We start from the raw sequence: 18,841 nt of genomic DNA on the forward strand, positions 1-18,841 counted from the left end.
TTGAGTGCACCACTTAACTGCCCTGACGGGCCTCACCTGACATCCCTAGCCATGTGTTTTCTGCCTTCTGCTCCAGGAGCTCCTTTAATGCTCAGGCCTGTTTTTTTTCAGATAAGACAGCACAGGCTGATTTCCTCAAATAATATAAAAATCCGGAACGGGTGCACAACTGATGTATGGCAGTTTAAATCCTGCATTAAGTGAAATGCATGGTGATTCAGCTCAAGGAATGTGTAACTGCAAATGCACTGACCACGGCTAAGGGCTAGCTTTTAAAAGGATATACCACATTGACTGGAAATCATCTCAAAGACTAGCATGTACGCTGACAAAGACACCAGACAAACTGACTGGTTGAACCTGCTGTAAGGTCAAGCCGTGCTGGGGAGCAGCTGGAATGTTGCCAAGGTGGTGCATGAACCTTGGCGTACGAATTCTTTTACTAATTCCAAGACACTACTAAACTAGTTCCAAAATGAACCAAATCCATCTTCAAAGGGGATTACAGAAACCACACTGAGCAGTCCAGTAATTCACAAAATTAATTGTAGGGATTGCGTGGTTGCTTTCCTTCAGGAAAACCAATGTGAGTGCAAACAGAGCCTTCTCTTCCCCCAGCACCGCAGAGAATTACAAGAAGCGATCAACAGCAATAACAGAAGTATAATTGTGTCGTCAGTAAAGAAACTTTACCTTATCTTACCTTATCTCTTTAAATAATCTCTACATTTGTGGCTTAATAAAAATAAACAAAAGAAGTGGCACGTACCCCTGTGGCAAGCACATCTCCATTTCGTTCGTATGCCAAGGCTGTAACTGCAGCGGCGTGAGGTTTGAAAGCCTGTTTCAGACTTATCTCTGCATTCTCTGTATTGGTCTGTCCTGCAAGAACAGGCAGTCCTTTGGGATCGTAAACTTCAATTATGCGGACAACACCATCTTCAAACCCCACAGCAATTAGACCTCCTTCAGGATTTACCTTTGAGTGGAAAAATGAAGAAAAAAAAATCACAGTGTACATCTGAGAGTTTAGAATAAGAATCTGTACGGCACACACTGTGGTGTTAAACCTGTAACTCATCTTACATGGCGGTGTTGCTAAAGCACAAAGAATCTTTCATACATGGGAAATGTGGTTTATTCTCTCTAATATGCTACCATAAAGGGAGTGGGAGAACTCCGGGTTATTTGGTTTGGATTGTTTGGGGTTTTTTTACTGATAAAATGTCACTGAGACTGTAAATATTAATGACAATGTGGTTGTAATGTCTGAGGAAGAGGTAATTCATACTGATATACAGCACTTAAGCAGAAGAGTTAGAACTCAAAAAAGGAATTACTACATTACCCTGAATATAAAACTGGGCATTGAATGTGGGTATGATTTTTGAAGAGGTGACGGCACAGACTTGGGTCTGGCTGACTCCATGTAAAATACAGTTGTCAATAGCTACTTGAGATGGAAAAAGGAGGCTATGGAGTCTTTACCATAGGCCCTGTAGGTAAGCCAATTGCTAACAATGTAGACAGGCTTATATTGTGAGAGAGAAGAGTGAGCAGAAACAGGCCTGTGTGGTAGCTGAATCTTGCTGGACTTGCAGGTTTTGCTAATATTAGCCATACATGGTAGTGTCTTGAAAGGGATTTACAAGCTGAGCCAGCTCCAGACATAGCACTGATCAATATTAATGCACACCAGAAATGAGACCAGAATGAGAACTGCTGTGTAAAGAGATGAGAGTGAATGGATAAGCTCTGTGAGCGTTGGGCAAAAAGTATAATCTTTGTTATGAAAAAGTTTATTGTTCCTGAAAGGAGCTGAGGGTAACTGTCTTCCCGTTGTCTGGGGAGATTTGCCTGTGACGTCTTAAGTTAAAAAGCCCCTCTGTAATAAACAGGGGTACAATAGCATTGCTCAGTAAATGACTAACAGGAGTCACTCATGGACCCCAAATTTATGGCTCTGTGTTTAACTCCATTGATTCCGTATCTTTTCTCTACTAGGCAGCCAGCACTCCAGATGTGGCCTTCCCAGTGCTGAGTAAAGGGGAAGGAACACCTCGCACAACCCGATGGTAACACCCTTCCTAAGGCGTTGGGTCCCAGGATGCTGTTGGACTTCTCTGGGTGCATTGCTAGCTCATGGTCAGCTCGGTGTCCCCCAGGATCCCAAGATCCTTCTCTGCAGAACTGTGTTCCAGCTGGTAGGCCCCCTGGCAGTACTGCTGCCTGGGGTTATCCCTACTCAGATGCAGGACTTTGCATTTTCCCTTGCTGAATTTTATGAGATTCTTCTCAGCCCAATTCTCCAGCCTGTCCAGATCCCCCTGAATGGCAGCCCAACCCTCTAGAGTACCAGCCACTCCTCTCAGTTTTGTATCATCTGCAAACTTGCTGAGGATGCACTCTGTTCCAGTGTCCAGGTAATTAATGAAGAATATTGGCACCATAATAACCCCTAGGGTACTCCGCTAGAGACTCGCCTCTAAGTGGACTTTGTGCTGCTGACCACTACTCTCCAGGGCCCAGCCATTTGGGCAGTCTTAAATCTATGTCACTGTTCACTTATCTAACCTGTACATTGCTAGCTTGTCCATGAGGATATTCTGCTATACAGATGCTTCAAAGTATGTCGAATGAAATTCTCTTGAATTAATAGTGCAGACTTTTCAAATACATTTGAGCACCTTAAGCTATGTGTAAGTATCTAATGAGATTTTAAATGCAGCAAGGTAGACTAAGTACCCTTGATTTTTCTGGCTGTGTTTAGTACCAATTTTTGTAAAACTGAACTGAGCCAGTTTTCTAATGCTGTACAATTTATTGTGGCTGTCAGCTTATCTCTTGAATGTATAGATCATCACGTAAGAGCATCCCTGAAAGTCTGCATGGCCAGAATTACAGTTACAAGAGCACTGTCCCAGTGCTACCCTCACCTTGGAAATTCAAGTAAGCACTTTCCTCCATAAATCTGCTTATAATTAATCCACCAGACTTGCTATGTTTCCTCAAAAACATAACTAGACACTATTTTAATTAAAATTAGCAAATATGTCTAAAAGTGATAGACTCCACACTCCACAAATGATCAGTTCTGGCAACAATTTTTTATGATTTATCTCCAAATGTTTGTGGATGGTCTGGGCTGTCATTTCAAAATGTGTTAACTAACTCATGTTAATTGGCAGTTACTCTGCATGGGTTAAATAGAAGCTGTTACTCTATAAACTAAAACTACTTCCTGAGACTGCACACTGAGATCTGATTTTAAAATCTCAGGAAGACACAAAGTAGGATACCTGATAATTCATAGTAAAGTCAAACTGTACAGATGCTATATACATACATGCTACTCCACAAACTTTTTATATATATACATATAAACATGTATATACACACACACACTACAGTAAACTCCACCATGGCCTAACACTGACTTCTTTAAGGTCTTGTATGGTGAGCAACTTTCTTGATGCTGGCAGGCTCATAGGCCCCTTACGAATTTTTGTTAGCACACTAGCAAAAACTCACAACACAAGGTGCCCACGTCAGCGCTGTTCCTCCTTGTTTAAACTTAATTTCACTCAGTTGACTGTTGCTGATGAAATCATAGATACGCACTGACCCTGTGTGGCAAGGAGACAGTAAGAATTTTATTTCTTGCAGCATCAATTACATGTAAGATTTACAGAGAAATGTCTATTTATTTGAATGAAAAGCTGGATACAATGTTATTAGCTTTTCTCTTTGAGTATCAATTGCCTGCCTGGAAAGACATGACTGAGGGTTACAGGGTACCACAGCTAGCATGGTGCTCATGAACAAAACATCAGCTTTCTTCACTCTTTAATTAAAGGCTCCCAAGAGTTGTTGGGGCTGAGGGTTGTAAAAAAAAGTCCCATGCTGACCACCATGCATAATTTTCAAGCAATCACAGAACTGTGGCATACTGTAAGGAAAATGTGTACTGACAACACAGGAAAAGATAACACGCTATTGCTTGGGATTGCCTAGGGAGAAAAATATTTAAGTGGATGAAAATGGGAGATTGTCCAAAGAAAAGCCAGTTTCACCAGAGGTGAAATTAACAGATTCTTAGACACACATATTGGCCTGCATAAAATTCCATTCCAGCTGGCATATATCCTAAGTGTCATTTGCTCAGCTGGTAGGAGTTTGTCTTCAGGCTAGAAGAGCATGTACATTGTATAATACAGACAAATGCCAAGATACTGCTGACAAGAATTGAGTTTAAGACCTTGTAGCATTTTTTGAGAAGTGTAAATGACATTGTTAATGTTCTAGCCAGGGGTTCCTCTTTAAAGCAAGATAAAGCTAACTGTGAGAGGCGTAAATTGCAAAATTTATATAAGTTTAAAAAATACGTCTATAATTACATTAGCTGTTGTTGAGAGCATGATAGCTATTGCATTTTCTAAGAAAGCCACAAATATTAATATTCACAATGACTTACACAATGCTAGAGACGTATGTAATTCCTTACAAAACAAAAATCCCAACACTTATCAGTCCAGAGCCTTGAATACATGTGCTGTTATTCAAGCCAAATGTCTCATCTTTTCAGCTGTTCCTTCAGAACGAACAGAATTTACAAAGTTTCCCATTAAAACTTCTCTTATTAAAATCCCAGGCTTTTAGGATGAAGCAGTCTTAATGCATTATTTCAAAATATTAATGATTTGTCTTAACTATTAAAGAACTGATCCCAGGAATAATAATTGTCTGTAATGTGACCTTTCAAGAGCGAATACCTAACTTCAGTTCAAAACAGAATAGTTCCAAACCAAGCATCATTCAAAAACAATAATTACAGTGGTATGAGAGGAAAGGAATAGTATACTTACGGTCGAGAGCAGTGGTGGCCATAAGGTGTGTAACGGGAGAGACACTCATAGCCTCAATTCTTCCAGAGTGGAAGGTATACAGGCACTCTGGATCACGGGTCTGCAGTGCAAAACAGAAGAACTGAAATTCTGCTGCATTCTGGAGCTGCACTTAAAAGGTATTACAGCCACACCTACAGCAAACCTGAAAAATCTAGACAAGTGCTGTTTGTGTGAATAAAATTCAGCATGTATGAGGGACCTATATGCAATTCCCATGCCCCCTTTTTTTTTATTTAAATGTTCCTAGGGAGATTATCAGGAAAATTAGTGTAGGAACATTAAGCTCATTTAAAATTCCACCATTTTCTGTGTGAAAATAAAGAGAAATGCCTTTCATGAAGTGATTTCAGACTTGGAATCAGTATTTTTCAAAAAAGCTGTTGCGCTGAAGGCAAAGAAAATGGTCTCAAGCCTACGGCTTATGCTACCTGGGAAATCAATTCATCATCCAAGGAAATTTAGGTTTTGTTACACTTTTTTTTCATTAGTTTTTATAGTATGCTTTGTACATCTTTTATTTACCATAAAATTATTGGGACATAATTTTACCTGTTGCCAAAGAACTTTATTCCACTCAAAGGGATTTTTCCCATTTACTTTAATATGTTTGGGAGCAAAAATTAAATGCCCCCATTTTAACTGTGTCATCTATTTCTCCATCAAAAACATCTCCAGCAGTAACACTAATAACCAGTAGGATAAAACATGTGACGTGCATTAACCTTCTCCTTGTTTTTCCTAGTTGTTTATATAATGTAGACACAACAGTAAGGATTGTTTCAAACACCTATCTAGATAAGATATATCAATACTCCTTGAACTAATTTCTTGCATCCATGCAACTTTTATTATCAGTTCATGAGGGAAAAAAAAATCCTTTAAGGTAACCTGAATTTGGCAGCAAAATTTCAGGACTCAAAAATCAAATTATTTTTTATAACTCTGCACATCATTATAATCAATAACATTATAAAAAGGTATTTTTAAGAAAAAAAAATGTTTCGGTAGTATAATTTTCAACTGCACAGCTTTACAAAACATAAACTTAATTGCAAATGCATCCAGTATAGTTAAAGAAAGCTATTGCAAAGGAATTGAAGAAACCAGAAAAAAGAAAAAGAAAACAAACTTACCACATTTGAAAAAGTTAAATCCAGCTTCCAGATCGCTCCATTGGTGTCCTCAAGAAGAAAAAACAAAACACTTAATTTGAATATTTTCAAACTCAATTTGAATAAAATTGCCCATGGTAACTCCTTAAAAATTTCTTCATGATTATTACTGTGAAAATGAAATGACTAAATGTGGTGATGTTGGTCCTATCAGTCCTATCCATCAGTCCATGATAACAGAACTTGGACAATACCTTTTGACATTCTCCTGTTATGTAATTCTGGCTCTGAAAGCCAAAGTCTCACGTGTTACTATACACTGAAAATACAGCATAGCATAGCTCAGCTCAGTTGGAAGAGACCTACAAGGATCATCTAAGTCCAACCGCCTGACCACTTCAGGGCTGACCAAAAGCTAAAGCATATTATTAAGGGCATTGTCCAAATGCCTCTTAAACACCATCAGGCATGGGGCATCAACCACCTCTCTAGGAAGCCTGTTCCTAGTGTTTGAAGGAAGAAGAAGATTTTATATTTTTGAAGATTTTATATATATATATATATAAAGAAGAAGACTGAATTCTACCAACAAGAAATGTACTGATCTGCAATGGACTCCTGCTGTTACTTAACATCACCTCCCTCATTCCGTGCTTCTCCACAGAAATGTATGTACATGAGTGTATCTTACCTGAGCATACCAAACAGGTTGTCCACTGTCATGAACTTTTGACATGAAACTCAGGCTGACGTTCCTGCCAACATGAAGTTCATTCATAGGCTCCACCTCCAGTAACCCTGTATCATCCACCGAATCAGCAGCATCTATTATCTCAAAGTTCCACACCTTCATGGCGTTGGAAATATGAATAAAAAGGGGGTGGGGGTGGTGGTGGGGGTAATAAGGCCAAGTTATGTTTTCATACACAATTAATATGGAAATTTGTAATTCTAAGAAACCAGAGGAGCGGAGATTCTACATGAAGAGTGTGAAACCTGTCATATCTGCCTTGCTGGTTTGAATGTAACCTAAAACAGTGAAAATTGGCAACTATTATCTGATACATTTGGGTGCAATGCAAAGTCACGTAGAAGTTCTCTGTCCAATGCTGAAACACCAGTAGCTTAAGTTCAGCCTCGGCACTAGCAGAGCTACACATGGCAGCCTTGGAACTAGAGAGAGTAAATGATATCTGTGTCCTCTCGGCATTGCTCATACTGAGGCAGCACAGAAGAATGTGAAATCTAACACATCCATGTTCTGCTTTGCGGGATAAGGACAAGACATCATTTGGCACCCTTCTAACCGAGTGAATTTTCCTAATGGGGTAACATCGCTTTATAAAACACAACAACTACTCTAGCATGTTTGAAACCCTCCCCTGTCCCATCCACAGGACAGCTTCCCGTTGATTATTTGGAGTCTTTCACATATCAGCATATACACTGTCTTCCCTTAAAGAGCAGGAAAACAAGACTTCAAAATTCTTGACAACTGACAGGTGAGATCAGAAACTGGCATATGGATACAGCAAACTTTTTTACCTTAATTTCTAGAATTATATGTTAATTTCAGAATGTTTTTTCTTGTAATTGTTCTTCTATTTCAGTATATGTATCTCTGAGATGCTAGTTAATTTCTATGTAATTTTAACATTAATAATCTGAGCTTTCAAATATTCAGAAAATTAATTTCAAATCTTGCTGTAGCTTATCCTTCAATGTAACAACCACTGTATTAATAGGTCTGAAAATTATAAAGATTAACAAAAACTACACACACAAAAAGTTAGAATGCAGACAAAAACAAAGCTGTTAGACAATCACTGAAAAATATTTTGATTTACAAGAGTAGAAGGTGATTTATTCACTACTATTAAACAGAGAATGTTGTGTGAACATGATCCAATTCAAACATATACACTATGGAGATGTGCTTATATTCTGTTTGTTCTAAAAATTCATCCTCAAAGAAGCTGCACTGCAAAATTGCCTCCAAAAATAAGCCCTGGTAAAGAAAAAATCCGTCACATTTACCTGCTGACCACAAATTCACACACCTAAAGGCAGAGCAGAAGAAAAACTCACCCGAATGAAGCCGTCTTTTCCAACAGTGACAAGTTCTCCCTCATCCAGAACTAACTGGCTGACAGGGCCACTGTGACAGGGCTTGTGTCCAGCTCGACAGAGCTCCACTTTAATGAGCCCCCCTTCCCAAAGCAGCAAGTTGCCCCACTCAGTCCCTGAGATAACCTTCAATGAAAATGAAGATAAGCACATAAGCACCTGCACTTAACCATGCAGAAACACTGGCATGAATCTGGTTAACATTTGTGGCTTCCTTCCATGAAAGCAATAGATCGATAGCAATCTACAGATATTTGCAAGAGAAAGTGTAAAGGGTGAGAAGATTCAACTTTTTAGCAATCTGACATAATTTACATGCACTGAAATGGTTAAAGATTAGGGCTAACAGTCTTTGTATTTCTTTACACTAATGTATTCACTAGCCCATTAGAGGAGGCTCAGCTCCAAGCCAACAGAGACATATTGTCTGGGAATTACAATACTGACCGCACTTTTCAATTATTACAAAACAAGACAGGTTTTTGGCAAATTAATGTCAATATTAGCTTATCAGAGCAGTGCATCAAGGGTCTAAATCAAAACACTTTGAAGCAAATAGCGATTCTCCAACTTACTCAGCAGACTTTGTATCAAAACCTGAGAGGGAACATAAAATCAATTAAGCTTTTTCTTACTTACCTTCCCATCAGGCAGCGCCACGTAACCTATAATGTCGGTCACTGCTGTTTTTCCAAACCTGCCCAAAGCTCCTTGTAACTTGAGACCAGTGAATGTGAGAGCCATCTTCCAGAACCTGAACATAAAAAAAACCCCCATCCCTCTCTGATACAAGGCTTCTTCAACACACTCTTCAGTCCCTCGCAGACATTGTAATAATCTTACCCGGGATGCCTCTGAGATAAAAGCCGTTCAATTATTACTCTTTTTCACAGAAAGCCTTGGGTTTTTTCTTTTGAAAATGAGATAAAGCTTTGTAGCTACACAAATATTTCCTTACACTACCCCTGTGAAAAAGCTAGAAAAAGGATTTGGAATGGGCAGAATGAAGATTAAACTACTATTTATAATTTCTAAGTGTAAAATGCATAGCTACACCTTTCCAGCTGCAGCCAATGCATGTAGTTAGGGATATGCATTTTACTCATCTCCAGTGTATGATGCTCAGCCTTGTAAATCCAAGGGACTAAGGTCTTCATGGAATTTCATGCAAGCACCCCCATGAATTTCAGCTTGACTACAAAATCTCAGTGACACCGAGGTTTTATCCTAGATCTTCATGGCTATTTCTATTTAATCATTGTATTTTTATCGGTATAAAATATAACTTTATATTACTGCATTACAGAAAAAATGAATACCTACTGCAATTAGGGATGTTTCACTGTGTTGCAGGACACATCACATTTAAGACAGGTGTTGGAAAATGAGACCACATTTGGGTGAGAGGTCATGTTTACCATGTTATAAAAGCCATGTCAGAGTTTATTGATAGTTTATTGATTCAAAAGAAAGTTTATAAGAGTTTTGTCTGATTTCCATAATGTATTCTAAACCACATTTTGGGGGGCTGAAAAAGCCATTTGCTATTGCAACCAAACTATAGAACAAACCTCAGATTTTGATCTGATTCCTCTGTTAAAATTCAAAGAAACTTTAGATGCGTTGTAATTTTAAAGGTATAATTTCCATTACAACAGCATCCAACTCATATCTTAAGTTTCTGCTGTGTTAACATTGAACACTAGATAAATACAGAACACACAACTAATCCCTGTCCCAAAAGTTGTGGCTTATTTTTTATTACAAAAGTATCCATGAACTTACCAGAGAAGGGCGTGCATGGAAGCCTATCTTTTGTAAAGCTTCCTTGCAGTTTTTTGGTGGTATCAGAAGGTTTCTGATCCATAACTTGGCAACCACTTTTAACGGCTGCCCAAACAGCAGATCAAGAGATCAAAGGTAGAAAGCCCAGAAGGCACAGGAGGCATATATGCTATGTTACCAGCAAGAAGGCATATATATATATATATATATATTTTATTACTTCTTTCCAGTACTTGTTGAAATTACAAGAATGGAGCCACTGGCACCAACACTCAACATCAAGCATTATCCTTTCTGGACAGCAAAAGTGTTAAAAGACTTGGTGACTGGCTGAAAGACTTCTACCTATTCTGAATTTAGAGGTTATATTTATTTATTAATTCTATTCTGTAAATGTACCTGATGTGTCCTGCCCCAGATGTAGTTAGTTGCTCCTCATTACCAGCTGAAAATGTGACCTTGTAAACATCCTGTGAAAAAGCTTTTGACCTCGACACAATCTTTTCTTGTTTCCAGTCCCAGATAGTCAGCGTGTAGTCAGGGCTGCTTCCAACACTGGCCAGCAAAGTGCCAGCATGATTGAAATCGCCAAAAACATAGGCTTCCTCTGTTCCACCTGAAGAAACATACAAGCAACATTTTTTTCACTAGGTAATAGCTCTCAGTTGGCTATTCCTACTAAACAAAAGTTTCCTCCCCTGCAATAATGAAAAAGCTTGAATCCATTGTTTCCTATTCTGCTGTGAAGGACCAAAAGGTTGTATTTCCTTCTAAACTTGAAGTGACCCACTACTCCATCTGCTGGGATCTATGAACACTGGCCCATTTGTGTAAAATGAAAATAGAACTTTTTACACTACCTCGCAGTATTCTGTAGGGCCTCAGTGAAGGATACTCGTAGATGATGAGGTTTGGCTTCTTTCCTTTTTCTCCTACTGCAAAGTACTGCTTAGTAGGGTGTGCCTTGAAAAAGCAAAAGTCCCGTTGCATGCTGTAATGACACTTTTGTCTCTGTCCTACTAGTTACTGAGTTATTGTATTTACTCACTCATTAGTGATATTGCTATAAATACTAGGTTGCATTTTTCTGTGCATTTATTCTGAACAACTGCCAATCTATTGCTCAACATCAGAATGAAGCCATTATGCACATAAAATGGTAAAACCATTATGCACACAAAATGGTATATTACGCATGTAATGTGGAACCATAACTAACTGTGAAATAATTTGCTTTATTATTCATTCTTTTATTATTCCTACTTCACTCAACCCAACAGCTGCTCTCTCCACAGCAGCATTTGCATCAGCAGCCATCTACTTCAGCAGAAAAGCCATCCTCAATGGCATGGTTCTGAAGACGTAAAGACGTACTATGATTCCCCAGAAAAGGCTGCTTACAATGGGGCAGAACAGCCTGAGGCCGATATTCCAAAAGCCTTGTTCATGGCGAATGAAACTGAGAGATGGCAGAGCCATTCACAGGGTAAGATGCTTCAAATCCAGAGATAGCATTTAAGAGTCGAAACTCTCGGTAAGAGTTTACTAGAGTGAAACCAGATACATTTTCTCTTCATTTGTTTAGGACTCGATTTTCTACACTTTAACTGCAAGCAAGACTCTATACTAGTATCAGCTGTGACTAGGAAGATGAAGTGTTAAAAAAAAAAAAAAGTAAAAAAAGGGGTTGATATGAGCCAAATATTTCAATAAGCTTGTAAGAGTGCTAAAAATTAATCCCAGATGGCACTTGTCCGTTCTTTAAGGTACCTGAGCCTGGGACTGAAGTATGCAGATATTTGTCCTCTGCCAATTATCAGTGGGATGAGTAGCCTACGATGCCTGGTCCACACATTCTTTAATCAATATCGTAATTTCTTATGTATACACATGTGCAACTGTAGAAATCTCCCATCAGGCAACCAAGCAAACATTTAATTTCTAGAAAATGACTAACATCCTAAAACAAGAAACAAAAGCCGTACTGTGATAAACCCAATTCCACCACCGCTGCTGCTCCGGAGATAACTCTGAGACTTAGTTTTCAGGTCCTGGAGCACCACCTGGTTGCCTGCTATATACAGCAGTGTTTGGCTATCCATCATCAGCAGGTTTACATTTCTGGTGCAGTCGTATCCAAAAGAATGTCTGGGAACAGTTCAATAAGGAAAAGATTTGATAGTAAACTTTTCTAGAAAGCCAGTAAGTGGATAGAAATGCTTAAACCAAACCTGAAACAGGAATATTGGAACTGGTGACTAAAAGCCTGATGGTAGGAAATCATTTTGTTCAGTATACAGTGAAGGTAAAATATATCAAGCCCCTATAACTGAGAGGAAGGCACAAGTGAAGACCTTCTGAAGTTCATATTCCATCCTTTCATTTCCACTACAAAGCACACCCCTTGGCTCTGCTGGATCTTTAAGGGCTGCAAGGAATTCATATTCTACCGGTGTTCTCTTTTCAAACAAAATGTAAGAAACATGCATCAGATTATTAGGAACTGTTCCACAGGGAAGAGACCAAATCAAAGAAGTGCTCAAGCTCACTTCCCTAAAAGTTTACAGGCAGATGCAGAGAAGGGAAAATCCTGTCTTCAGAAGCAACCACGTCTGCAGAGGAAACCACCAGCACATGTGAAAGTCACATACCATAGTCTATTTGACCATACCTAGCAAAGGACTTATGGTAGCTCTTAGTTGATGGGCATCACTTCCTTCATTCTACCAGTGTAGGTCTTCTGGGCAGAAGGCTACAAATCTACCCAGCTTCTTCCTCATTTCTCCCTTAGTAGTTCTGTGAAGAATTATGAGGTACACAGCTGCTCTTCTCCTGCCCTCCCCTCAGCTTCTTGGGGAACACCAGTGTGGCTACACAGAAAGGGAGAGCTTTGCAGGGGACATTCTTAGGCTAGTCTTCAGCCTGGTCACGTCACCTTGTCCATGACCTAGTTCTACATGAGTACTTAGAACAGTAAGCATCATGTCCAGTAAGAAAAGTTTATGAGGTCAAGACAACATTTAGGATTAAATTCACCCAGAACCATAAGTGGTCAGGATTCTTATCTGTGTCTCAAGCAAAGGTATCCCAGTAATGCCACATAGGCTACTCCAAATTAAACAAGTACAATTTTAAGAACACATATTAAATATCTTTAGCTTTAAATTTGCACAGCCTCAACAGAAAGGATACTTAAGAGTAAGAAGGTTAATGGGTATCCCAGAGTCATCAGTGACAAATGGCCGTGAATATATATCTTCATACTTATAGAAGAAAGCTTCTGGGATTTTCTTTTCTACCTTCTCAGGCCTTTTTTGTGCCTCTGTGGGTACTTCACTATTATCACATTCTTCCAAATCACCTTCTGCATCTCAGAAGAGGGAACATAATGGAAATTTATATTCACCAGAAATTTTAGGCTCCTTGCTGATATTTGCACCTGACTGCAAAAGGAAAGGATTCACACATTCTTTGCCTCCTTTGACAGAGTAATAGGTGTTCCATAGCTCAAACCAGGGGTACCATGTCTTAGTAACAATTTGTCCTGAACAGTCTGTAACAAGCACTCCCTCAGGCTTTTAAAAACTTGACTGTGAATATCCAAAAATGAAGAATTTACATTCTCAAAATTTTTCGCCTTTTTTAAAAACATTCAGTTTAACACTCAAGACTTAGTTCAAGATTTGCTTGGTGTTTCGGTCTCAGCTTTAGAAACCAAATGAAGTTTAAAGTGTCTTTTTTCAGTAGCTATTGAACACACATCATTATACAAAACAATTAGTAAAAACACATACAACAGACCACCAGAAGACACCAGTGTTCTCAAAAAGGCATACTGCTAATGTGTGACCCACTGCAGCTCTTCGCTGGACTGCAGTGCAGAATACTGTCAACTTGACTTCCAACTGGTCATAAGCACTTGTTAAAAGTACTTTTCAGTTTGATACCTCAGATCAAATCCCCATTACCTATTTTGTAAGCTTTTCACCCTGTCTCGATTTTTTTCTCTCCTAGGTGTTCTATGAAAAACAATCAAAGGGGTCACAGACCAGCCATGGGAAAGAGCAAAATAAAGTACAGAAGGTAAGCCAATGGAAAGGGAGCAGAGAAACTCAGTCACTGTAACTTGATGGCACTGGCCTGAGATGTTCCTAACAGTAACAGTGAAAAAATGAAAAACTAGAAAGTAGTGGGGTTTATAAGTTCATGCCAACATCTCCCCAGTGGAAAGCAATACTCACCAATGCTCTCAGTGTCTGATTCCACTTCTTCCTCCTGTTCCTCTGGAGCTGGTGATTCCTTTGGAAAACTAGTTTTGCTTTCTTCTGCAAAGGACAATTGGTATCACACTTGTAGGTATTAATTCCTTTGACTAATTTGCTTATATATGCCATGTTAAATAAATACATAGTTCTGCAGTAGTAAAAAAAAAATCCCTTCAGTCCAACAATGGACTTCCTGCTTTTCAGCATTAATTGTAGGGAGAAGTCTGCTTTCAAAAAAATGTAATTTAAAAGCTAGGGGAAGGAAAGACGCACAACCTATAACAGGAAAAAGGTATAACAGGAAGATCAAACAAGTGCCAGAAGTAATGCACCAGCATAAGCACCAAAAAATCCATCCAAAGCTCCACAGGAGACTCACTAGTGGATTTTGCTATCCATGGTACCTAGATCTAGTGTGTTAGATGGCATGCAGAACATCTGAAATAAGACACTGGACAGGCATTCCAAGTAAAAAAGATGTTAAAGTAAGAAATCACAGAATCATAAATACAGGTCTTTGACTGGAAGAGACTGGCGTAGTTAATGAATTGTTTGCAGTACTAGCTACAGAGACAGGTTTGAGCAGCAAACTTTTTCAGGGAGACACTTTGCGGGCTGAGGGACAGTGGGAATTATAGACACCACAGTCAGCCCAGAAATTCACTGGAAGGGGTCATCTTTGACCAGAGTCAAAATGAAATGTGGCAACACCAAGAGCAGTAACTGAAGATGAACACTTACTAATAAGGAAGGGGTGAGTGTTGGGAGAAGCCAGAAGCTACTGTAGGTTCAGTATCGAAATCACTATGTAATGGCAGGAAGTACTCACGGACACCACTGTCATCTGCCTGTGCACCTTCTGCTGGCTTCTCATCGGCTCCCTCGTGTTCCCTTCGAAAAGATGGCACGTCTTCTTTGCCTGGTGGTCGTGAAGAAGAACGTTTAGTATTTTTGCCTTCATCTGCCATTTAGACCATTTTCATTTCTTCTCAAATGCTTTGAGATTCCCAAAGATGATATTTGTGTTCAAACATACATTTTCGTACAAATTGTGTACAAATATGGATAACCCAAAGATACGTCCTGCTTTGTAGGGTGAATTAATTGGCTCAGGTTTTAGGACTCCAGGCTCTGCGTACATTGCCATAGAAAGACTTTCATCTAAATACTGTGTAACAGGGGAAACTGACAACCGATTTAGGTGTTTTGGGCTTCTCTTTAATATACTGGGGGAGATTTGGTTTTGAGACAACAAGGCTATTCCTTGAAAAAAATATCAGGAGATAGATATTCTGAGATCATCTCATATCTGAATAGAGAAGAAGGAGATGAATCTAAGAAAAAAGGAATTTCTTCAAAACATGCTATATTCATGGAATGTGAATTAATAAAATTAACACAATTTAAAAAACTTTACTAAACCTCCCAGAAATTTTTCAGCTTTCAGACTATCATTTTCAGAGTGCTACAATTTCACTAGTTACCATTGTCCTCTGGAGTAGGAAAGATCCAAACTTTTTCAAACAAAAACCAACACATTGATCACTTATATATAAGTCTCTGAAAGAAGCGAAAAAGCACAGGCATTGCTCTTATTCTAAATGTGTTCCACCTTTTGATTTTAAACACGGTCTCCATTTCCAAATAAAACACGTCAAAATGAACACTGGAGAAATTCTGTATGAATACTACTGCTATAAAATACTATCAGAAAATTCATTAGTTGAATATAAAGAAACCTAAATATTCAGAATAACAAATATAGACAGGATGCAAATGAATCTCTTTTTATGTGTAAGTGTGACTCTGATACCAAGAAAAAGTCCCTAAAAATGCATTTCCCATTTCTGGCTTTGGGTCAGAATCCATTTAGGAAAAGATATTTTGAGACATTTCAGACTTTTCAGGTATTTCAGGAAAGGCAAAGTGTCCAAACTTAATGCCACCCATCAGAAGGACAGTGAGGGCAAAAAAATATTATAGTCATGTCATTCTTGTCATTACATAGCCAACCTGCCCAACTCAAGCTTCATCCAAAGGTTCCGAGTCTTTGCCAGAGTCTGAGTTCCCTGCATAATTTCATCTAAGAATTAAAATGAGCTTTTACCCCTCAGGAATGCTGAGAAAAACTTGAAAATAGACATGCAGAAAGTTTGATTTGCAGAAAACAAATCAAAAGACAACAACTGCAATATATCTCAATATATTTAAATGAAAATAATGAGTTTTTAATGGTGTAACAGAACTGATATCACTGAAGTTGAAGAAATAGTTACAGACTAGTTGCATAAATATATAGTGGAGTGTTCAGAGACCTGAATTCTAATTCCAAACCCGGTAATGACGTGTACAATTTGTATCAGCCATTTCACCTCTGGCTGTCTCAGTTATCTCTTGTGAAAAATGAGATAATAATACTTACCCATCTTAGCAAAGTGTTTTGATATCCATAGAGAAAAGTGCTATAAAATTTCAAATTATTCTAACTAATTAGCAATCATTTATCTTCTAAAAATTAAGACTATCATAGTTTTCATTATAAATTAATTCCTATCTGGAAAATGCTTTAGGCTGAACGAGGGTATGAACATTTCCGCCTGCGTTGATAGCTGGGTTCTAGTTAAAGAAAGCTATTGCAACGTTCACTGCGCATATTACTGTGAGAGCATTCAAGCACTGTGCCAAAACAAATTTTGAATTTAAAGACTCAGGGGAGGCTCAAGGGGAGGACATGTCTACTTTGATTGCACATTCTGGGTTTTATCAGTTGGCAGATCCAGAAAAGTTTTGTGTAGGTTCACTGTGATAAAGGCATGCATCCCTCTGAATGTTGATTTTCTTCTCCTGTATATTTTTTGTTGTTGCTGAGACAGATTTCCTAAATCAGCAAGAATTAAGGGGTTTGATACTAAAAACCAAGACAGCAGCAAGCAGAACTGGTGTGACAGTTCTAGTGGGGAAAAAAATAGTTAGCAATCAGAAATGTTTGCCTACCCTAATGATACAGTATGCTTGACCAGGGCAGTATTCCCACACAGACCCCCAACCCAGTCCTAGTAATTCAAGATACTGGCTTGAAACACTGTACCAGATCCACACCAGATCCACTATTTAGCTTTCTAAGAAGTCACTCAGGAGTGAGTTTAGATTTTCCTTATTTCAGTGGCCAGTGCTACAAGCTGTGAATTTCAGCAAAGTTCCATTATCTTTCAAATTGCCTTTCTCTTAGCGATGTTCTCAAAAGCCACAGCTCACCTCAGAATGGAGAAATGTGTTCATTTGGGTAGATTTGTTCAATTATTTCAAAACTAAGATGTTTCTTGGCAATTTTGCTGTCACACAAAATCCTCATATATATAGGAGCTTCTCAAATTCTCAGTAAATTTGGACATTAAGAGATTTCTCATCTCAGACAACCATCTCATTTATTCAAAATGCAGGATAATAAATCAAATAGGTGTTTGTTTTGTAACACATAAACAAATTCACTGAGATTACACCACTTTTTTTTTTTGTCATACTACATTTTTCTTCTTTCCAGAAAAAAAAAGGTTTAAATGTGTAAGCTTCATAAATGTACTGTGTGCGTTAATAAATCTAGAAACTGAACGTATTTAGTAGTTATTCTTGTAAGCTGTCTCTGCCCCACCATTAACTGTGTGACTGTGCTTAGAAGACATCAGCTATCTCACCTCAGCTTTGATATCTACAGCAGGGTGATAATCAGTTTTGTCTGCTAATTCAGGATATGTAGAAACAGGGAACTATTACTGCAGAACATAACTGCAGTGATATCTGTACTAGTATATAAGCAAAAGATTAAAAATTCATCTCTACACTGTGCTAATTTTGCAGGATTTCATTTTTTGGTTCACTCAAAAATGTGCAATTTTTTGTAGAAAAGCTTAGGCCACTGGTGGGCTTGGTGTGGGTGTGTGGAGGGAAAAGTCTCTTGTTCTTCCCTTCAGGACAGATTGTCTTCTATATTATTCCTTTACTTGTCTTTACTCCACGTGAAGGAACTCAGTTAGTGCCAGGACTTTGTTTTGCTTTTTTGCTTCCAATCCTGACTCCTCTTAGCACCACACTATGAGCCTTAGGAGCTACACTCCAACTGGGGGTAACACCAGCCTAAAATGATGACTGCAATGTTCGGCTATCCTGAGGGTGTTTGCTATGAGGAATTACATATCAATCAGCTCTTCCAGGCTAAGGCATCTTCTTCAAGTCTAGCTCTGTTTTGGATGTGCCAGATTTCTTCCCATTTGCCAAGTTCTAATTGTTTAACTCATCTTCAGACACAGTCTGCTCAGCAGTTTTTTCTAATTCTTCCATTTCTTTATGAAAAACAGCACGCCATCGAACAACTCTCAGCATTCCTTTCAGCCTTCAGACCACATCAGAGTGCATCAGGAATTTACTAGGCTGCTGCTGAGCACAACATGTGCAAGCAGTGGAGTTTTGCAGAACTTACTTTCATTCAAAAAAATGTAAAGTCTTTTAGTCCTTATATACACAAGGAAAAATATCCAAGCCTAAATCAGGCATAGTTATCCAGTGCCATTCATCACTATCAGTCAGCATTACTACAAAATTAGTAATAGAAGTCGGTTTTAGACAACCAACACAAAATGCCAAGGAAACC

At 38.6% G+C, this 18,841-nt stretch overlaps 1 protein-coding gene across 1 annotated transcript in view; it reads right to left on the minus strand.

Annotated features, from left to right (window-relative positions):
- CFAP44 (cilia and flagella associated protein 44) overlaps window positions 1–15,164 on the minus strand; it is a 41,720-nt gene extending 26,556 nt beyond the window's left edge. The window contains exons 1-13 of the mRNA XM_037389793.1: window positions 15,026–15,164; window positions 14,173–14,256; window positions 13,124–13,295; window positions 11,917–12,079; window positions 10,792–10,894; window positions 10,331–10,547; window positions 8,786–8,900; window positions 8,108–8,272; window positions 6,711–6,866; window positions 6,041–6,088; window positions 4,866–4,965; window positions 3,532–3,626; window positions 770–979 (exon numbers count right to left, since the gene is read on the minus strand). Of these exons, the coding sequence (XP_037245690.1) occupies window positions 770–979; window positions 3,532–3,626; window positions 4,866–4,965; window positions 6,041–6,088; window positions 6,711–6,866; window positions 8,108–8,272; window positions 8,786–8,900; window positions 10,331–10,547; window positions 10,792–10,894; window positions 11,917–12,079; window positions 13,124–13,295; window positions 14,173–14,256; window positions 15,026–15,164 (1,767 nt within the window). The remainder of the gene's footprint in view (window positions 1–769; window positions 980–3,531; window positions 3,627–4,865; window positions 4,966–6,040; window positions 6,089–6,710; window positions 6,867–8,107; window positions 8,273–8,785; window positions 8,901–10,330; window positions 10,548–10,791; window positions 10,895–11,916; window positions 12,080–13,123; window positions 13,296–14,172; window positions 14,257–15,025) is intronic.
- Between the last annotated feature and the right edge of the window lie 3,677 nt (window positions 15,165–18,841).

The sequence above is a fragment of the Falco rusticolus genome, chromosome 5 (assembly GCF_015220075.1).
Source record: "Falco rusticolus isolate bFalRus1 chromosome 5, bFalRus1.pri, whole genome shotgun sequence".
In the NCBI taxonomy this organism is placed as follows: Eukaryota; Metazoa; Chordata; class Aves; order Falconiformes; family Falconidae; genus Falco; species Falco rusticolus.